The sequence below is a fragment of the Mus pahari genome, chromosome 23 (assembly GCF_900095145.1).
Source record: "Mus pahari chromosome 23, PAHARI_EIJ_v1.1, whole genome shotgun sequence".
In the NCBI taxonomy this organism is placed as follows: Eukaryota; Metazoa; Chordata; class Mammalia; order Rodentia; family Muridae; genus Mus; species Mus pahari.
The window spans coordinates 948,723-971,600 of record NC_034612.1 but is presented as its reverse complement, the minus strand read 5'-3'; the positions used below and the strand labels follow the sequence as shown (position 1 = coordinate 971,600).

Here is a 22,878-nt window from a genome sequence, read left to right as displayed (position 1 = left end):
CAAACTGAACAGGGTCGAAAGGAGGGCTTCCACACAGGGGAACCAGAATGAGCTAATGTGCAGAAGGACAAACTTAAGGCAAGCAGACCCACAGGGGCTACAGGGAGAACAGTGGAAAGGCAGTGGGGATGGTTATGAAGGTATTTAGATTCCCCCCAGAGGCAACTGAACCTAGTAAAGCTTTTTGAACAGGTAATTTCATGGTCTGAACTAAATTTCAGAAGGGCAAATGAAAAAAAGTGTGTAAGAAATGGTCGGACAGAGAAGAAACCAGAATCAGGGTAAACTTAGAAAACTAGAACGTTCAGAAACCAGGACATTTGCACACTCCAGTGTGAGCCACCCAGCAAAAAAAAATGCCTCTTCAAAGTAGTGCCCACTTCCCTTAAATATTTGAGACAAACCCGTGTTACCCTAAAGTAGGCACTGCTATTCCATAGTTACATACGGTGCCCACACAGATGAGAAAGCCAGGAGGACACAGTGACCCCAAGGACCCCAAGGGCAGCGACAGAATCCTTTCAGAATCCTAGAACCTCAAGCTCTGTGCTCTGAAGGCAGCATCTTTGAAATAACATTTAATTTCACAATAGCATCCTAACTGCATGTGACAGCATCCAAAGTTACCCGCTCAGATGCCTGTGCCCCCGACTCACTTTTAACTTTTAACTATTTTTTTTTGTTGTTGGAGTTTAGGAATCCCTTAAATTGCTTATGACATACCTCGTTACAACCGCTTCAAATAACTAGCAAAAATCTATCATTCTAAACATGTGTCAGCAAAGACCTAAGAAATAAGGGCTGGTGTTCCCCAGAAGATTCAAAGAAAAGCTGTTAAAGCAGCCAGAAAATGAAACCACTTGAATGACCGTCAGTCCAGTTAAACTGTCTGGGGGCCACACAGCAATTATTGACAAAGGCAAAATTCAAGTTCACGGTTGTGGGACACCTAAACTCATACTCAACCATTTCTGTATCTTGGGCCATGTTAACAGACCCCGGAGTGAACACCCCTTCTTCTCAACTTGTAGAGTTACTTAAAGAGAATGAAAGCGAGGAAAAACAGATTCCTACTGCAGAAATAAGAGAATTCAGTTACCAGAAGAGTCATGAGCATGACAGGGAGGTGGCCTCGGTGAAAATCCAAGAGCAGTTCAGCAGCACACAGATGCTGAAGGCTGAGACAGGTGCACAGAGCCAAAGTGGGGTCCTGGGGGGCAGATCAGATGGGTAGAGAAACACAGTGCTCGGGAGAGAAATGAGGCTGGAAAGACCTTTGGAGGCATTTGTGCATTTGCATATCAGATTTCCTGACTCGAGAACATTTAATATAATGTAATTTATGGACCCTCCTGACAATTAATATTCACTCACAGGAAGGTCTCTGTGGGCACCTGAAATTAATTTTGAAGCCATTAAAAGAGACAGAAGGTTACTCTCAATGAAAAATCCTGTGGCGAAGGTATCACCTCCCCTATTAAGTATCTGAGAGTAATTGCATAAAAGGAAACCCCATTGCTTCTAAAGGTGAGCAGATGAATGGCTTTCAGGTTGCCATCTTACTGTTTGGTAAAATCCTAAAGTTCCCCAGAGCTCAGATGCATGAGGTAGCAAGATGTGATGCGTTATCTCCAGACCCCAGTGTTTTCAGGGGTTACCTTTGCTTCAGAGGGTGTTATGTCAATATAAAATAATGCAACAGAATATATAACATGTAATTAAATGTCACTGAGGCAATGTTACATTTAAAAGGATACATTATGACAGCCAAGTTATGGGAACTATAGAGGTGTCCATCAACAGGGGAATTGGTAAAGAGAATGTGACATTTGCAAGAAAATTGACACAAGTGGAGATAACCCTACTGAGTGAATTATCACATTTTCTCTCAAATGTAGCTCTTAGACTTTATACAGATACATGGTGTCATTGAGTATGTGGTGTGGACATAGAAACAAACTGTCTATGAGAGGAGCAAAGGAGACTAACTGGAAGAGGTGTCCCAGCACAGGTGCCCACGGAGCGCAGTCACACACCAGAGGCATGAGTGACAGAACATCAACTAGAGAGAGCACAGATCACAGGCTGAGCTTTTGATGCTGGTGGGTATGGCTGCCACTCAGAGCTCTTCAAATTCTAATCAGTGTGGCAGTCAAAGGGTAAAAGTTGCCTAAACTGTAGGACAAACTGCCATCACCTGCAGGAGGTCTGCCTTACTGGAGAACTCAAAGGATCAACCAAAGTCACAGGCTGATGAAACTGCTCTGAGAAAATTACACTTGGCTATTTATGAATTCAGACTCACCCTTTTCCTGTGCCGGTATGGCAGATGGCACAGGAGGCAACACACCACATCCACAGGCTCGATGAGGATGCAAGAAGACCCATTTCAATGTATGTGAGCAAGAAGTCTAAAGAATAAATGAAGGAACAGAGCTGGTTCTTTCATGGGCGACTCCTTATAGTAAAGATACCATTTTCCCACACTTAGCATGTACAGAGCTCAAACAGAAACCCAAAGGGAAGATTCTCCAGAGGGTAACAAGTGATCCTGAAGCACTCCAGCAGGCGGTGCAGAGTATAACATCTTCCAAAGGAATAGACTCGGAATCTCATCATAGCAGGTGTGAGCATGTCACAGGGTAACAATATTTAACGCACAGTTTCTAGACGCAGTGGGGCAATAGACACTCCAGCCCTTACAAAACATCCAAAACATGTACAGGAAACAGAGACTCAGACAGGAACCAGACCTGGAGGCACACACCTATAATCTGAGGCATGGAGATCACAAGTTCCAGGCCAGCCTAGGCTACAGATGTGAGTTCCAGGCTAGCCTGAGCCACAGAGTGAGACCTCATTGTCTCCAGAGAGTGAAGTTGTATATGGAACAATCAAAAACAGTTCATCCAACTGACCAAAGCCACACAAACAGAATGACACATCCTTGACACAGCAACCGAGGCAGAAGTTCATGAGTTCGAGGTCAGCCTAGTCTACACAGCAAGCTCCAGGCCAGCAGGGCCACAGAGTGAGACCCTGTCTCTGAACAAACACATACTGGATGCTACTTTTTAAACTTATACAACCGAGCTTTACATTCTAATATTAATGCCTCATGTTGGTTTGGGTGAGGAGGCAAATCCCAGGCCCCGTTGTTGGTGCGACCAGAACAGACGCAGTCTCCTTTGGGGCAGTTTGCCTGAGTGCTAGAAGATTCTAAAGCTTTTCCCGGAGAAGCTGGTGCGTTGTAATGCAGCCCAAGGAAAAGATAAAGCACAATGCAGCTTTCACCAGCTTAGCTACTGTGGTGCTGCCTCCAATTCTATAATTCCAAAACACCTGCAACCCCTAAATATGGAACTGTGAGAGGGGCAGGAGGGTGGGGTAATTATGAAAAAGACTTTACATTCAGGAGAAAAAGGTAAGAGGAGAAGGCTAAAAAACAATCTTATAAAAGGGTTTCAGCTTTGATTTGAATTGACACAAACAGAACTGCATATGGCTAACAGAGTGTGTCTGAAATGGTAACAGTATGGTGGGCAAAAGCTTGGTTACCTCCATGCATTTCTCTGTCATTGTTCAAAACAAATACTATCTTTAAAGAAATGAAACTCTTATCACGTCAGCATAGCGCAACAGATATCCCAGTATCTCAGCCGTTTCCTGAAGACACCTTGAGTGGATGACCAGTCCCTGTCTGAACTCACAGCAACCTAGCATCAATTGAGACAGCACTCACTGCTGGTTGCTAAGCAGCGCCTTCACATCTCAGTGTACTAAAGACCAGGCTGGGGCGGGGAGGGGGGTGGGGGGGACTGTGTGCACATGCTCACACCGAGCCCCGCCTGTGCCTGGGGTTTCTGGGGGAGCTGCAGATCCAAGAATCCCAGACTTGCCTATTAGAACTTCCAGCCTGAACAAAACATGCACTTCTGTGCTGGTACCCTTTGCCCACTCCTCCACGGCCTGACACAGTGAACTCCAGGATTATCTATCACTGGGCAGTTTTCAACAACATTGGAATAAAGACATTTAGTTTATCACATATAAGGTAAACCACAGCACTAAAAAGGGAAGAAAAACCCCAAAGATTCCGAGTGGGCTGGAAAGAGCGCTCAGCATTGGAATACTTGTCTAGCTTGCACAGGGTCCTGGGGTTACTCCCTAATGTCATGTGAAGAGAAGGAGAAGCTAAGAGAGACACTGTGTCCACAGCATCCATGATATTGGAACAACCCAAGTGTCAAATTAACAGCAGGGAATGACAGCAGGTCTGAGTGTTGTGTTAACTCACTGTAAGGAAAACACTGTATGACCTCGCTCAGACCTGGGAGTCAAGCTGATGGAGGCTCAGAGATGGCATGGGGCCCACCAGTGTGGAGATGAAGCGGGAAGGGAACACGGTCAGTCACCTGGACTGAACAAATTCTGAGTTCTTGGATGCAACAGGAAACTACAGTCAGGGCTGTCATATTGTATAACTGAGGCTGGCTGAGAAAGTCCATCTCAAATGTTCCTACCAAACGGAAAGGAAGAGAGTAATCACTGCTATGTGTCAGAGCCACGCAGAGCTATGAGCCAAAGAAATTCAGAGAGGTGCCAAGAATCTAACAGTACATTTCAAGAACACGGAAGCCATTCTAAAGCTCCAGAGACAAACAAGAGAGATGCACAGGTCCACATTAGCCTGGGGACAGAAGGCACACTCTCGAGTGACACCAAGCAGGAGTCTGGACCTGTAGCAAGAACGAGTTCAAACCAGAAGAGGACAGCTAAAGTTGTTATAACTGTCAACATCTCCAACCCGGAGGGGAAGTGAATGGTGGGGTTCAACTTGGAAGAGAATGTGGTGTCCGAGAGGCAGTCCCTCAGGGAGAGGCCAAGTTCTATTCCTGGTGGAGGGAAAACGAAGGATGGAAGGGGCTCCACAAGGTCATGGCAGCTAGATGCATTCTATCCTCCACAAGGGGACAGGAGGAAATGTGTTCAAAGCCAGCCTTGTAAGGGGCCATCTGCGGCAGATAGGCCGGGCTGTGGGCTTCCCGAAGGGCAAGCCTGCAGCTACTACAGCAGTGGACGTGCCATGGACCAGGAGGGTGGCAGGTGCCTGCACAGGTGGCGACTTCGCGGTCAGAGAGTTGGGGAGAAGGAGCAAGCACTAGTGTCACTCAGGGCCCCCTCTGCTCTCATATCAATCATTTCCTAAGAACACACTGCACATTGATAGTTCACATACTATAAATAATCCCAGGTGATAGATAAGCCCAGAGACAGAAAAACCACAGCACGGAGGAGACCCAGGGGAGGAGACCCAGGGGAGGAGACCCAGGGGAGGAGACCCAGGGCAGGAGACCCAGGGCAGGAGACCCAGGGGATGGCTGCATCACAGTGAGTGAACCCCCTCCCAAAGCTGGGCTAGTGCAAACACCCCACAGGTGAGAAAGAACAGGTAAAGGAAAGTCTCGGCATATTTGTAGACAGTTGTCCCGCCCTTCAGGACCTGGCCAGCTCTCACTTCTTAATGCCATTGGTACATTTGTCTTTGCAAGCCCCGTTGCCCACTGGGAGCTGCGGCACATGCCTTGCCCTGGCTCTCAGGTGACATGGCAGGAGAAGAGTCCAGTGTGACGAGCTCTAGCCTAACCAGGGCTATGTCTACAAAGTGAGACCCGATCTCAAAGTAAACGAGGAATAAATATAATTATAAGCAAAGCTTCCTGGGCTTTCAGAACTGATGGGAAGCGGGGGAGGATAAAAGTGCTGACAAAGCATCCAAACACCTTCCTACGAGAGCAAATGGCCGGCCCTGCAGAGGTGAACGCCTCTTTAAACCCGGCCCTCTCGCATTTCCTTAAAATAAAAAAGAAGTGAAATGAAATACGGGCTTCATGTGCTCCAGCCTAGTTCAGAGTTTTCAGCAATGCTACCTGCTGGGGCTAGAGGTATCCGCTTTTCCTTCCTTTCAAAAACAATTTTTTTTTGAAATTTGTTTATTGATGTGTGTGTGTGTGTGTGCGCGCGCGCGCGCGCGCGCGCACGCACTGTAGATCAGAGGATAACTTAGAGGGAGAGGGAGGGGGACAGTAGGTTCTCTCCTTCTACCAAGCGGTCTGAGGGATGGAACTCCAGTTGTCGGGCTTGGCCGGTCCCTCCTGAGCTGCCTCAGTGACAACGGCGAGCTGCCTCAGTGACAGCAGCGAGCTGCCTCAGTGACAACGGCGAGCTGCCTCAGTGGGTACAGGGTCTCACTGTGCTGTCCAGGACAGTCTCTTGCTTCTAACTGGATCTATCCTCCTGCTCCATCTTGCCAAGAGCTGGGACTACAGGCTCTCTGCATGTCTGGTATTTTCAAATGCTGTTTTAAAACTCCTGGTTTTTTCTAGCATGGGTGCCTGATAACCCCCCTGAAACCTGAAGTTTTTGGCTGCTGCTTAAATGATATAATTGTAATAACCGTCCCATTGTAAAATCTCCAACAAGCAAATATAACTGAACTTATGTATATATATATATATATATATATATATATATATATATATATATCACTTATGAATATATCCTTCCCTCTGCTCTGCCCTTTTTTTATCACATCTATTAATATGATAAAAGCCATAATTTATAAAACTGCTTTAATGGAAGGCGGTCATGGGATTCCAGGCACTACACCAGCGCTTCACGTATGTTATACATGACCCTACACAACCGTGCGGCCATAAAGCAGGACAGTGAAGATCAGTCACCATGCCCCAAATAGAACAGAAGAAAGGAAGGTGGCCCCACAGCCAGGAAGTGCAGCTATGACTCAGGGCCGGGTGCACCTGAAACTCAAGTCCACCCTCTGCCCAAGAGCAGACAGGGAGGGTTTCTCACTGTGCCAGCCATGCTGGATATCAACTTTCAAAGAAAGTCACAGTCGACACTGCAAGTACGGTCTTCACTGTGACATTTGGCTCTCCTTATAAACTCATCAGGCTTCTCTCAAACAAAGAAACAAAATGAAGGAGGGACAGTCATAACACTAGATCACAAACAAAGCTCGTGTGAGCTAGCGTGTCACCAGACACAGTTCCCTGCCAGTTTCCCTGTGAGTTTCATGGCATACTTGAAGAGACTTAGAATGACACACCTGAGCAGGCTGCTCGCTCCTGACGTCTGAGACAAGACCTTCTCTCTCTGTACATACTCAAGGACTATGCAAAAGACATTCAGTACCTGACCGGGCATGACAGTCTCAATGACTATGAACTTCCGGAGATGTTAAGGCGCCCCACACGCTTCCTGCACAGATAGAGGGACTCCGCATTTCTGAAAACGGAGTTTGGTTTGCAAGTGAGTTTCATACCTCCCGGTCCTTGAGCTTCATGGCGAGCACCAGCTGATGCCTGTGGTTTGTGAGGGCCTCTCGGTAATTCCCCTTGGAAAAGAATGCAGAGCCTAGGTTCCCATGAGCTCGGCATTCTCCTGTCTGGTCACCTGATTTGGATTTAAGGAGAAAAATTACCTAAGTTATAGCATTATTTATAACATATATGGTTCTCTTAAAAGCCACAAATTTACTAGCTAGGATTTAAGTTACTTTCCTTTAGACTCTATACAGGGAGATAAGATCCTAGGACCTAACTCTGTGGACAAATGTTATTGCTGTAACACACACGTGCACGGGGGCAGAGGGGTCTCGGACGGGAGAGTGCAGACGGAGACACAAACCAGCTGCTATTGGGAGTGTCCTCCTCGCTATGCAGATGACCTTTGGTTCTGAGCAATTATCAGCTTGCTGGTTCAGCCATTTGACTCCGGGCCTCCTCTCATACATCACTTCTCTGTGCGTATCTGATGGCAGATCCCCACAGCCCTCCTTCCTGTAACCCGAAAGTCCCTGGATAACCAGTACAGCGGCGACCACAGTCGCGGCCATGCCTCCTATTCCCCCCTGCAAAGAGGCAGGGGGCTCACAGGATAAGGGCTGGCCTGAGCTATGTACTGAGACCTTGCCTCCAAAACACCAAGAGACAAATTCCCAAGCCCCCAGCTAGTAGGTGGCATTGATGCCACATCATCATCTGTCTCCACAGTGCAGGTTCTGAACCTCGACTAGGCTGTGCCCACCCCTCACCCCGCTTCTCCTTTGTTTCGTCTGAGACAGACTCTCACTGTACATCTCTGGCTGGCCTGGAACTCACAGAGATTCACCTGCTTCTGCCTCTCAGCATGGTCCACCACACCCAGTCTGTGCTGTGCTGTTTGACAAACCTTGGTGGGTTCTCTTAGAGGCCAAAATTAAAATGAAGTTGAGTCACCCACAGAACCAGCAACTGGAGCCTTAAAACTGTGAGCTGGAAAGCCATGAGGAAGATTATGAACATGATCATCACATTGCAAGGCCTCCTGGGAGCCTTGGACCCTAACTGTACGAGGATCCTCAAGACGTGAGGCCCTAAAGCAGGCGGGATGCATACCTAAGGTCTTGGCTACATCCAAGTCTTGCTGCATGTACCCCGTGCTCTTCTCTGTGTTGCCAAGGGACCAGTGTGCGCTGCTCAGGGCGGAGAAGACAGAGCCTCTCAGTTTGAGGCTGCAAGTGCCAATCTTCAGGGCAGCTTCTAAGACAACCACGGAGGCCCCGTGGTGGCCGGCTGTCAGGAGTTCCTGCCCAACCACAGACACGACCACAAAGGGACTCTTGTCCAGTTTCATTTTCTGAAGCTGCTGGTAAGTGGGCTCCAGGGTGTCTGAAGAAAAAGAAAACAAGAGCATGAAGATTGGTAAGCACAGCGGTCTTTCCTTTATGCACTAGAAACATGTCTGCAGTCTGGTTCATGCACCAGCTCTCCACGCTGGAACCTCCCACCACATGATGGCCTACAACCAGCGATGCCCACCCATCCCCCAGTTCCTTCCCCTGTGGGCGTGGCCACACTCATCCTCTTTTCTGATTTTCATGGCTCACGATGCAACATATCTCCTGAAAGGTCCTGGTCTGTCTCGCTCCTCCTCAGAGCATCACAAGACCATGCTTCCAGCCACCCTCCGCTGGGTACCACCCTCCACTTTCCAGCTGATACTCTGGTTCAGATACTCCCATATCTAAAGACATCTTCATTTATGGCTTGTATTGTACAGTCTAGCTATCAACTGTTTTAGAACTGTTCCATGTTTGCTCAGTAGGAATATTTCCCAAATAAGCCTGTTGCTGACTGTGAATGAGAATTCTGTGAAAGCAGCTGCACCTCAGAGGCTGACTGGCTCATTAAAATTGTGGTCACCGCAGGTGCTGGAACACAGAAGGTCCAGAGCCTCATTGCAATCGGTCTTGGACCATCTTTAGCCTAGTAAACAGCCATTCTCTTTTGAAACGAATAGTAAAACTGCAGATTTTTCACCAACCAAAGAGCGTGGTGTGTCAGGTGGCATCTTAGGTCTCTGACAGGTTTCTGTCACCCCGACTGCTGGCACCTGCCTTCAGGATGCAGTCACCGTGGATTCAGAAAGTGTCTTGATTCATGACCTGTCTTTGTTCTGCCACCATAGAAAAGTTAATGGACTTGCTACCTTACTGGAACACGGAAGTTGGGGTAAGCTAAATCTGTGTTCCTAGGCCACCCTCATTCATATCTGGCTCCCAGATAAACTCTCTCTTATCCCCTTTGAGGTGAGAGATGTGTTTTTTTGGTCGGCTGTGCTTTATTCTGAGTAGCCAAGTAGTACACTGAAGACCTGTGATAAAACCCCATCCTCTGTCTCACTGGTGAGCGAGTCTTGGACATGCACATCATCGAAAGCAACCTGCTTGTAACTTCTCCTACAAGATGCAGTAAAGGGTACCCACAAAACGCCAACCGTTCTCAAGGCTACTTCTGATACTAGCACGCGCACACACACACACACACCAAAACATCAGCAAGCCAAGCCAGAAGGAAACCATCCCCTGTACCAGGGTGAGCTTTAAGGTGATAAAATTAATGTTTAGCCCATTTTTAGCCCATTTTATCTTCCAGTGGCAACAGTCGGGGGTGTAGGTCAGAGGTCATTAAGCCATGTGGGGTCAGTTCCATTTGGTGGGGGTGGATAAGGATGACAGGCTCCCGCCCCACCCTTCCCTATTTTCTTTAGAGAAGTAAGAGTTCTGACTATGCCTCTTGTGGTCCAGAAACCTCCCTCACAGTAGTGGTTCCAATAATCCATGCACCAAGCCCGCAGCCATGCTGGTCTCTTTAAACCTCACCTCCTGGCCAAAGGCCACGATTTATGACTTTTCAGTTCTCTGCTAAGGAGCTCTCCGCCTGAGTCAACATCACCAGGGAAACCCTGAAGCTCACTGGTGCCTAAAGCATTTTCCCTTCAATCAGATCAGTAAACAGAGAACAAAGAACGTTTTTACTCCTGTCAAGACACAAGCAGCAGCGTGCTAGTGAGCAGTAGCTGGCCAATGGGGCTAAACACAGAGAGCACAGGCAGCAGCAGAGGGCAGGAACTGCTACACAGAAGAGGGGCAGAGCCCAGAGTTCCAAGAGCAAGATCCCACGGTGGGCCGGGCCGGCAGACAGTGGTGTTCAGAAGCGAGCACCTCACCTCCACTGAGCAAAGCGGAGATGAGATACCAGCAGTACCATCATTCGCAAACAAAGAGCTGGGCATTCATCTGATTCAGCTAAGGTTAATCAGATGGGGTCAGAGGCAAAGTCAGAGTCCACTGCAGGCCTCCAGGCCACTGGATGGCCAGAGCAGGAAGATGTGGTTGCAAGCTACGGAGACCTTGCCGGCTTTTAAGTAGAAATCCACTGAGTTATGCAGTGGACCGTGGAGATGCAGCCTCGAGCCCCGGGCAGAGCCCTGTCACTGAGCACAACTCTCAGAAAAGGATGTTGCCATCCATCGCAATAAATTCTATGTGACCCCTCTCTTCACTAGAACTGTAGTTTCTGATTCAAAGCTTGGGTCTCGGCTGCAAAGGTGAGTGGGAACACTGGGGCTGGATGCTTCAGCTTCTATAGTGGAAGGCAGAACACAGGTAGTCCTGACAGACAGACGGGGAAGGTGCTCAGATGCCTGTCCTGAAATGATGGAGGCAGGCATAGGCCCCAGCTTCAGAGCAAGACAGGCTTTCCCACAGCGACTGCGCAGCCCTGAGACAGCAGCAGAGACAACACTGTAACAGAGGACCACAGGAGGAGCTGTCCAGAAACCCCCAAGAAGGAAAGAGAAACCTCTGCTTGGGCAAGCTTGGGGGTAGATGGGAGTGAAATTAGGAAAATTATAAAGAAAAAAGGAAATCCCCACTCAAAGTGGACAAAAAGAAACGATGAGTACATTAAACACTAAATACCACTGCCAAGCAACATGTAAGGTGATTTGAGAGCCATGTTACCCAGGGTGCTCAAGCTTCGGGGGTGGAGCTTGACTTGTTAAAGGGTAGCTTTTAAACTCTGTTGCTTTTATTCTGAGTGGGAGGCGCCCCGTAAGGGAAAGGGGTATCTTAGTCAGGGAGCCAGGATAAGACAGACGCAAGGGCGAGAGAGATCCCCCAACAGGCCGGTTTGAGCTGACCAGGCATTTTAGGTAGCAGTGGGAGCTGATGTGGCTTAGTGGGAAAGACAGTGAGTGACGGCTGAAAGAACATGCCTGCCCTTCAAAACTAAGCTCACACGGCCAAGTGCAAGGGCGACGGCTGTGGCCATGGTTACGCACACATGTCTATGTGCACATGAGCATGGTTATATGTGCTCATAGACACCTATGTACATGTGTACATCTCTGCCTATATCTAAAGATACAGAGCATCCACTTGACTGTATGTAATTTCCCTTTAAAAAGTGATCTGCTTAAGCGGAGATTCTATCTCTTAGATCACTAGCCAGAATCTCCAGTCAGCAGTTGGGTTGAGAGGGAGGGAGGAGCTTGAGTTAGGGTTTTTCTATGTGGCCCAGGCTGGTCTCAAATTCCTGGCTGTGAGCCACTTTCCCATCTTAACCTCCCAAGTAGCCAGGACCACAGGATCAGGCCACTGTATCCAGCCAACTGCGTTTCTTTTGATGAAAGAGATTGTAAGCCACTTTTTAAAAATCTAAAGATAATCTCTGAGACACTTTCCAAATCTGCTGCTCTAATCCCTGTTCTAAGATAAACTTGTGCTATCATCAGAGGGACTAATTTTGTGATTTTTAGCAGATTAGACAGAACGGAATTTTGGCAGCCTGTAGCTATTCAGATGTTTTTCTTTCTAGAATTTATGCATAATACATGAAATAACCAGCGGCAAACCGATTCCATAGGAATATAAAGGCCCTTTGCAACACTGACCAGGCCCCTGCTGTAGGTTTTTGAAATGTAAAGTCCTTGGGAATTTAAGAAGAATAAAGTCCCACTTCCTGACACTCCAGGAGCCTGTGAGAATGGAGCAGAGGCTGACAGTAGGTCAGTTAGTCGCCCTCTGCTAGGAGGCATGCCACACTCGCCAGCTCTAAGAGGCACAGCTCTCCACACTAGGACACTTCTGAACTGGGGCTTCTCCAGACACTTGGTCAACACAGCCTGATATCCATGAGTGAGCTGAGCAATAAGGAGGGACTCTGTGAGAGCATCTGCTGCATCAGGGTCCGCCCAACCAAGCGGAGGGTGCAGTCCCCAGCCGGAGTTCTGAGAACTGTGGATGTACCAGGGACCCTAAGTGGTCCTAAGGCCAGCGCTTCATGGAGGAAATGGCATACAGGAAATCACAGGGTTGTCTAGGAAGTCAGGTTTCTGATGCTGAGACCAGAGTGTGACTTCCAGTGAGGGTACATGAAGGAAGGGGACCCTGGGTACCCTGCGAGCACCAGGAAAAGAAGAGTCCCATCTGCAGAGGAGAAGGCCTGCAGGGCCTGCCTCACTCCTATGGCTCCTGGAACATTATGGGATGGGCATCATCCTTCCCCCTTCACAGAAAGGCGGGGCAGAGGAAGCAATGGCACCTCACTGCCAGTAGGCTAGCAGATCACATCTCTGGGACCAGATCCCTTTCTTGTGAGAAGAAAATCCATGTTCCTCACATAACATTTCCAAAGCAGGGCTCTTATGAAAAGGGACTGGGCCTAAAAGAGCCACAGGGGGAGGTTGTTCACAGGGGGCAGACACAGACACAGAATGAAGAGGAGGCCTTCGAACCGAGCAAGAAAAGCCTAAGCATTTGCCAGCTATCCTCCATGGGCACTGGCTGAAGCAGTCTCCATGGATCTGTCCAGAGCTGATAGGATTGAAGCAGGTGACAGCTCACAAAGGCGACCTTCTTTAGATGACTGAACTAGCAGAAGAGAAGGGAGAGACACACAGGAGTCCCCAGCAGTCCTTGGAGAAAGGCTGTTGGTGACCTCGGCCTCATTCCGCATCTGTGTTACAGAGCCCACAGCGGGCACAAGCCCCTCAACATCCACATCCCTTAAGCAGCTACACAACACTGAATGGCTGGCTCAGAAAGAGAGCGAAACAGCCCGGATGACAGAAGAGCAAGATGCCCTCTCAGTTTGCAGTTACCTTTAGTTCTATATTTGGTTAGTGGTTTAAGAAAGATACATGTATTGTGATGTAAACATAGAGAGATATGTGCATCGTGACATGGCCACAGAGAGATACATGTCTCATGACCTGACTATAGAGAGATAGATGTATTGTGCTGTGACTATGGATAGATACATGTATTGTGACATGACCATAGAGATACATGTATTGTGATGTGACCATAGAGAGATGCATATATTATGACGTAGCCATATCCACAAGAAAGATTACTCACAATTGGTTTGTTCGCATAGGTGAAATGATAAAAATAAAAGAAATCAGATAGTTTGGTTAGGAGAACAGAGAACAAGAATAAAAATCAAATTAATTTTAACACAGACAGAGATAGTATATTTATATAGGAATAAAATTATATAAATACAGGCTGATCCTTCCTTAGAAAAAAGAACTCTTTCTCTTTGTAGTCCTGAGATTGAACTCAGACTCAGTATGTGTTAGGCAAGTGTGTTATAGTGCTGAGCCATATTCCCAGCCCTAAGATGAAATCTAGCCTTAAAACAAAATAAAACAAACAAACAAACAAAAAACCCTGGCACTGAAGGGATGGCTCGGGGGTTACAAGAAGTTGCTGCTCTTCCAGAGGACACAGGTTCAGTTCTCAACATTCACGTGGCAGCTGGCAATCATCTATAACTTCAGTTCCAGAGGACCCAGTACCCTCCTCAGGCCTCCAAGGGCACTGCATACATGTGATACTCAGACATATGCGCATGCAAACAAAACACTCATCAAAATTAAACATAAAATGGTAGGTATTTTATGCCATGTATTTTACAGAAGCACCTGAGCTAGGGAGGTTTTTAGGGTTTTGTTTTATGTGGGTTTTTTGTTTGTTTATTTGTTTTCCTGTTGTATTTCAGAATTACAAAACAGGCCAGGCAACATGGCACATACTTGGGAGGTGGGAGGATTAAGATTTTCAGGCCTGCCTTAGCTACCCTGTGGGTTTGAGACCATGCTGGGATGCATGATACCCTGATTCAACAAACAAACAAATAAGACAACAACAAGAGGACACAACAGGTCAGATCTGTTTGTGGAGGGTCCAAACCCTCAGTGTTGTGCCTCAGTGTCAGAAATATAGAGAAATGCAGGATGGTAACAATGTCTGTAAAGCCCAAGGAGCAAATAGTGATGGTTCTGAGAGTCGCTGCCACACACCACAGAGCAGGGCTTCCGGGATGCAGGAGGGTGCACATGTGCAGGACCACACCTTGCAGATCCATAGGCCTAAGAAAGGATGCTCAAAAGAGATCAACTGGGGCAGAGCGAGGAGAAAAGGTGATGCTAGAGCAAGTGGGGCTCATGAAAAAGGGCTCCAGACACCTGTAAGAAGCAGGCTTTTCTCCAGGGTCACTCACTGCGAGATGGGAAGCGGGGGACCCTGAGGGTGACAGCTGATCTGACACCACAGGGAAGATTTTTTAAAAAAGAAAATTATTAATTTTTTTCTCAACAAATTGCTTCAAAGCCAAACAGGTGCCATTTTGTGGATAACAACACATTTGGTGCAGCATCCTTGGGCAGCCGCAGGGCTGCCTCAGGATGAACTGGTGTTGTCTCCATGGACTAAATAAAAGTGTTCTGTATACATTCTTTAAAAGGTGTTACCAATCCTTGGAGAAAGAAGCTCCATGCATGTCCTTCACGGAGAGGAAAGAGAGAAATACAAGAAAATTAAAAAATAATAATAAAAACAAAAACAAAACTCTAGGAAATGGTAAAGAAGATAGGTGTTGGCTTGTTCACCGTGTTCCCTTAGAAGTCCTGGAGCCCCACGTGGGTTGCACTGAATCACTGTTTATTGACAGGGAGGCCGGTCCTGGGGAAAACCTTTAGTCCCTGAAGCAAAGATGTGACTTGAAGAAAAGTTTCTTACCTCTTTCCCCTAACGACGTAAAATGTCCAACTTCGGGAAAATACCTTCTCTAGAGAGCAAACCACTTAGAGGCAGGAGCACTGTCTGGTTCATCAGAGTTTTATCTGGCACATATTTGAGCCAAGTACAATAACAGGCAGCGAATTACAGTGCCTAATGCCGCAAACACGTGAATATGGACAAAATGATACTGTCAGCAAGGCCAATTAAAACTCAGACCGTTTATATAGCGAAGACAGAGTTCTGCCTTACATAAGCTACAGGCATAAGATGTCTACAGGCCACAGATCCGCCTTCACGTCAGGTGATAGCCGGTGTGTGGGTTTCGTCGTAAATTTCCCAAGTGCTCATGCATCAAAGCTCAGTAAGTGCTACAATGTTTGCCTGGATCTCTTCAGGTCCTGAGTGTGACCTCCTAGGATCACAGAATAAACGAGAATAAAACCACTGCACTGCAGTGAAGACAGTTGGCTCAGGGCCGTAGAATTCCTCCAGCCTTGCCCGGGACCACATCAGGGTGTTCTCTGTCTTCTCAGAAGACAGATCAGAGTAAAGCAACAGAGAAAAGTTCCCACCTGACGTTTCCTGACCTTCGAGGGCAGCACGCAGCCTCTTCCTGTTCCCCTGAAGATGTGAGGCTGCCCATGGCTACACTCACACTAGCTTTAAGAAATACAAGAAAGAACAAGGCAGGCATGGTAGCTCATACCTGTAATCCCACCATCAGGAAGCTGAGACAGGAGGATTGCTGCGAGTTCCAGGCCAGCCTGGACTACACAGTAAGGTCATGGTAACCTGGGCTACAGGGTGAGATTCTCTCAGGAAGAAAGAATGGAAGTGTGGCTGAGGGAAGTTGGGACGCTGCAAGGTTCAGAGGCCAGTCACAGCTTCTCTCAGGTTACATTCAGCCCCATAAGGAACCACTCCCTGACCACCTCTGTGCCTCACCAGACGTCCTGATAAACAGATTAGAAACCTTTACAAGTACTAACTTAACAAAACCCTGCCGTCCACCAATTAACTGGCTAGAGAAGTCACCAGGCAGCCTCTGAGACCATAGCTAAGAATCTCACATCCTGCTGCAACCTTCCTCTCTGGTACTCCTACCAAGGTGATAACTGACTCTAATTTTTCATTTATAATGTTCTTTATTCTCTTACTATACAACTCCACAGAACTCCATCCACACTGGGAAACGTGGAAGGGGGCAATCTAAACTGTGTGTTCCGGAGGCCACTGTTACTCATATTTGGCTCCAGAATAAACTATCTCCTAATCCCGTTGAACTGACTCCTGAGCTTTGCTTAGAAGGAAGAAAGGACAAAGGAAGGAAAGAAAAGGAGGGAGAGAGGAAGAGAAAGGAGGGAGGGAGGAAGAGAAAGGAGGGAGGGAGGAAAGCCTAGCTTAATGTCTTCTCTTATTTTATTATTTCTAAAGGCTATATTTATTCATACAAGAAAATCAGCTTATTATTAGAGGTATTATGGTTTAGAACCTTAAAACTAATTTAACAGTGGGAATGATTTAAATAAGCCTAAAATACAAAGACATGAGCTCTTCTGCCCTCATTAGACAGTTCATCACCAGTCCACAGACCCCAGCAGGTCCCTAGTCCTGGAAGGCTGCATGTCAGCTTTCCAGCCACACCTGAAGGCCCGCATCCCACCTACCTCTCATGGGAGACTTCATGGCAGCTTCCACCATTCCCACCAGGAGCTGGAGACTTTTGGGGTCTTGAGCCAGTCCAGATGCAAAGGCTGCCAGGGCGTCCGCGTGACGTCCAAGGTACTGGAGGGCAACACCCTGTCGGAAGTATGCCTGGAAACACAGGGGAAAGAACAAGGGTTCCTATTTATTACACTGCCATCCAGAGTGCCCACAGGGATTCTTTATCAGGGCTATGAATGAGATGCCTGTGGCTCAAAACCAGGATCAAGGGTGGATAACTAAGAACTCATTTCTTCTACACATCACAAAGTGTATTACTTTCAAGAACTCACACTTAAATTTTTCTTTCATTTCTCAGACACACTGACTCTGTTCTACTCATTGGCATTGGTCCTCATATTGCTCCTCAATAATGTGAAACACAGTTCTTGGGCTGGAGCTGGAGCTCAGTTGGTATAGTGCTCACCCACCATGCACCACAAAAAGTCAATGTGGTAGCCCCACAGAAATTCTCATTCTTAACCAGACCTGGTAGCCTGTAATCCTAGCACTAGAGCGACATGGGAAGAAGGAAAAATAGGTCAAGACTATGTCCTTGGCATCAGGGCAAATCTGAGACACCCTGCATAGCCTATTTGAAGATTTTCTGATATCTTACCAAGGTGCCTAATATGGTACGGTAACAACAGAGAGTGAAATACAACTTCTGTCTCATGTGCCCTGTCCCATCAGGTGACCTGTCCCATCATGTGCCCTGTCCCATCATATGCCCTGTCAGTCACATCATGTGCCTTGCCCCATCATGTACCCTGTCCCATCATGTGCCCTATCCCATCATGTGACCTGTCCTATTATGTGTCCTATCTCATCATGTGCCCCATCAGTCCCATCATGTGACCTGTCCCATCATGTGACCTGTCTCATCATGTGACCTGTCAGTCCCATCATGTGCCCTGTCACATCATGTGCCCTGTCACATCATGCTCTGGTTTGCTTCTTCTCTTTGGACAGAACACTGACCAAAAACAACCTGGGGAAGAAAAGGTTTTATTTGGCACATAAATTACATTCTCTCATCAACAGAAGGCAGGGATGAAAGCTGGGAACACGCAGGAACAGAAGAGACCATGGGGACACTACTCACTGTTCACTGGCCCTTGCTGGCCCAGCTACCTTATTTGTACAGCTCAGGCCCAACTGCCTAGGGATGGAACTGCCCATAGTGGGATGGGGCCTCCTGTGTCAGGTAGCAATTAAGAGACTGCTCACGGATGTGCCCATAGGCCTTTCTGAAGGAAGTAAGTCTTTATTTGGGAGTCCCTCTTCTCAGTGACTCTAGTTTGTGTCAACTTGACAAAAAATAATGATCATGGATACATCTTTGTTTAAAAACTCAGTTTGGTTTTGTCTGGGGGGGGGGCGGCGGTTGAAGGATTGTTCTTGTTGCTTGAATCAGGATCTCACGGTGTCGTCCTAGCTGGCTTCAAACTGCTTGTGGCTATATGTCTGCCTCACTTTTCGCACTTTACCCACAGTTACATGCTTTGTGGGGTTTTAAACATGGTTTAAAATAGTTACCTAGGACTGGCGAGATGGCTCAGCAGGTAAGAGCACTGACTGCTCTTCCAAATATTCTGAGTTCAAATCCCAGCAACCACATGGTGGCTCACAACCACCTGTAATGATATCTGATGCCCTCTTCTGGTGCGTCTGAAGACAGCTACAGTGTACTTATGCATAATAATAAATGAAATCTTTGGGCCTGAGCAAGCAGGGACTGAGCAAGCAGGGGCCGACCAGAGCGAGCAGAGGTCCTAAATACAATTCCCAACAACCACAACCATCTGTGTAGCTACAGTGTACTCACGTACATAAAATAAAATAAAATAGTCACTTGAAATATGTGTACTTTGTTTCAAAACAACCAAGATTGTTGTTCTTTGTATCCTTTAAGGGGTTCGCTTCAAACTGGTGAAAAACAATGTGAACACGGTTGACCAGATGTCCATGAGGTAACTGAAGACGATATCAGAGAACTTGGAAATGGTTAACTATAGAATTCTCTTTAAATTCTGGTTGTGTGTGTGTGTGTGTGTGTGTGTGTGTGTGTGTGTGTGTGCCCACACACATCAGCCTCAAGTACTGTTCCTCAGGAACCACCCACGGTGTCTTCTGGGACAAGGTCTCTCTCCCTGGGATCTTTAGCGTCATTGGGCATAACTATATGTCAGCCCCTGCCACAGCTGAGACTACAGCCAGGGCCACAACGCCCTCTTCTTCACGTGGACCCAGTTCTTCATGTGGATTCTTTTCTTGTGGACTAATGCTCTGGAGCATTCCACATAAACAGTTATTTCCAACTAAGTTATTTCCCCAGACCCTAAACTTAGAACTTAAACCAAGATTTGAAGTCAGTGTTGTGACGTAAAGTTGCTTTGCAAGCACACAGAGAACAATCCACTGAAAGATGTCTCTGCAGTGTACAGGCATATATGAAGGCAAAACACCCATGCATATACAATAAAATGATAAGATAAATAAATCTATTTTTAAATAACATTATTAATGTGCTCAGCTTTTGTACATCTGTCTCTAAATAAGTGGCTTCTTATTCTATCAACTCTTACAACATAGATTATCTTTGTTCAGTTAAACACACTTGACCATTTTCATAAATGATACTCATGAGATCTAAATGAAGTTTCAGACTCTCAAACTACTGCTGAAAATATAGCTCTATCATTTTCTATCACATGAGTACTCGGAGAACTTGAGAGCAGGAGACTTTCCTGGTTCCACGTAAATCCACTTACTGCATTGTGTAGCAGTGTGGTGAGGTAATCTGAAGAAGTAAAACTTCTCTGGCTTTTTACTGAGAACCAACCCCTAAGCAAATGATGCCCATGGGCTATTTTGTCTCTGTGAAATTGAACCAACGGCAGCTGTGAAAATGCAGGCATGTAAGGTAACCCATCTGTGAGCACACACTCTCCTCTCTCCCTCCCTCTAGCCTTGGCCACTGTTCCCATCTTCAATGTGTCTGCAGACATTTTTTTTCATTACCCACCCACGTTAAGGGGTCATACAGTCATACATTCCACCTAGAAATAACCATCGTTCTATGGGTCTTGAAGAAACGCTTAGCTACAAATAAGCCCTGGGTTATATAATATATGCATATGCAGCTTGGGTGTGGTGACACAACTGGGAAATCCCAGGACCCAGGGGGGCTGTGACAGGAGAATAAGTTAGAGTTTGAGGCCAACCAGATCTGTACAGTGTGCTTCAGACCAGCATGGGCACCAGAGTGAGACCCTATCTCAAAATGAAAAATAAATAATAAATGCTTGATACATATAAATGTGTTGGGTATCTATATAAGTAAGAGTTACTGCTAAGGGAGAGAGATAAAGAGTATCTGGGGTTACTGGTTTCTGGTATGTATTTTAAGAAACAAAAATCTTAAATACTTTTAACTTTGAAAAGTCCTTGTATGGTTAAAACAAAACTCAATCATCAATTATTTCACTAAGAGATGAATGACTTCACAGTTTATCAAGTGAAATGATGAAAAGCAGGTTTTATTTGGCTTACCCTGGAGAAAATGCCAACCTCAGTAACAGATGCAGCTGTGAGCAACAGATACTCAAGGTAGACAGCAAAGATGGACTCCCAAGATTGTTTTCTGGCCTGACATGTGTGCCAAGGCATGCCTAACTATATGCATACACACACACACACACACACACACATTTGTACACACAAATTCACACACATGCACACATGTGATCATGTTTTCACATACATGCACATACATACACATGTGTGAACACATGTTCAAATACATGCACATACACACGTGTTCACAGACACACACCATTTGAAGTTTGCAAGTAGTGGTATAAAGTGACATGGCAGTGCTAGAGACTCTACTTGTTTCATTTTCTTTGAACTCAAAATGAGATGAGATGGTGACACTGGATGGTGAGCCTTCCACAGCTTCTTAGATTCTTTTCCTCAAATGCAGAGAAAAGGTTCAGGGGCCGTCCTCAGTTCCCTGCTTTCTCCGGGTACTGTCACTTGGTATTCCATAGTGCACACAGGATGAGACAGGATGTCTGAACAACAAGCCCCACGTAAGGTGCCCATCAAGTGGGGCCCTCCCAGATCTTTCCCCAGCAACAAGTCACTACAGAAGAAAATTAATTCTTTGGACTTCTGCGAGTGACATGCCACAATAAAACTTAAGCTAATGATGATGAAAATGAGATTGTAGTTTACTGTGACAGAGCAGAGAACTCAGCACAGCACCAGACACAGAATAGAAGAGCCGTCTCTGAAGGCTTAACAAGAACACATGACTCCAGACTAAGGGCATCCAGGGAATTCCAGTATATACTTAAGTATTAAAATACTAGTCACCCCATGGGTGAGCCCACCTGGCCCTACCTGCCACATCCCCTCCATAACACGCAGATGTAGCCTAGGACCCACGCCCAGTGCCCTGGCCCGGTCTAGCCACAACCACCTGCACTCACTGCCATCAACCTCTAGGCTTCCACAAGGAACTGCCCTGGCAGCCCCCACCCAGCAAAGCATCCAGGATCTCCACTCAGCCAGCCACACCCTGCCAGTCACTGTCCGGGGTCTAGCTGGACAGGTTATCCACAGAAAAAGTAAGGGGAGAAACATCATAATGAAATTATACGTCAGATGGGTGAGACAGACATCTAGAGACTATTTCACCTAAATACCATTAAATATACATTCTACACAGCAGCAAACGGAAGCCTCCTGAAATGCCGCATCCTGGGGCAGGAAACAAATCTTTACAAATTCAGAAAGATTGAAATAATTCCATGTATTCCAATGGACCATAATGCAATAAAACTTAAAATTGACAACAAAGAAATCTCTAGTAAATGCACAAACTCATGGAGATTAAATAACTCATTACTGGATGACGAATGGGTCAAAGAAGACATTGAGACAGAAAGAAAACACAGCACAGCGAAACCTCTGGGACACAGTGAGAGCGTCCTCTGAGAGAGGTGTTGAGCTCTGAGAGCTTAGATTTAAGAAGTCAGCAAGGACACAAATAAATTATATATGTTGCATAAATTATACATATTACATATATAAGTTATATATAAAACTCAATGAATCTAAGAGTTGGTTCTTGGGTTCTCTAAGATAAATGATATCAATAGATGGCCAAACTAACTCAGAAAGAGAAGACCCAAGTTTAACAGAATCAGAAATAAACAGGGAAACATTTCAAAAGATAGCAAGAAACTCAGAATTTTATAAAATAACATTGTAAAAAAGAAAACCCATACTCTATTAAGCCGGAAAACCAAAAAGAAATGCATGATTTTCTTCAGCCAAACAACCAAACTTAAACCAAAAAGAGATCAACAACTTAAACAGACAAACACAATTGAGACTAAAAAGTAAGAGGTTCTCGAGGTAAAACACATGCAGGCCCAGGCGGGCGCACACAGAGCCACATGCAGGCCCAGGCGGGCGCACACAGAGCCACATGCAGGCCCAGGCACACACAGAGCAGGATTCCACAAGACAGATGTGCAGCCTATTCTTAAAGCATGAAAAAAGGAAGGAGGGAAGGAAGGAAGGAAGGAAGGAAGGAAGGAAGGAAGGAAGGAAGGAAGGAAGGAAGGAAGGGAGGGAGGGGAGAAAAGACAAGGAAGCGGGGAAGGAGGGAGGGAGAAGGAGAGACAGAGGAAAGAACACTCCAAAACTCCCTCTATGAAGCC

General features: G+C 46.5%; 1 protein-coding gene across 3 annotated transcripts in view; it reads right to left on the bottom strand.

Annotated features, from left to right (window-relative positions):
- The window catches only part of Ttc28 (tetratricopeptide repeat domain 28), a 422,057-nt gene that overhangs the window by 182,386 nt on the left and 216,793 nt on the right, over window positions 1-22,878 (bottom strand). For all 3 annotated transcript variants that reach the window (XM_029533518.1, XM_029533517.1, XM_029533519.1), the window contains 3 exons: window positions 17,104-17,251; window positions 8,460-8,732; window positions 7,346-7,476 (listed from right to left, as the gene is read on the bottom strand). In XM_029533518.1, the coding sequence (XP_029389378.1) occupies window positions 7,346-7,476; window positions 8,460-8,732; window positions 17,104-17,251 (552 nt within the window). The remainder of the gene's footprint in view (window positions 1-7,345; window positions 7,477-8,459; window positions 8,733-17,103; window positions 17,252-22,878) is intronic.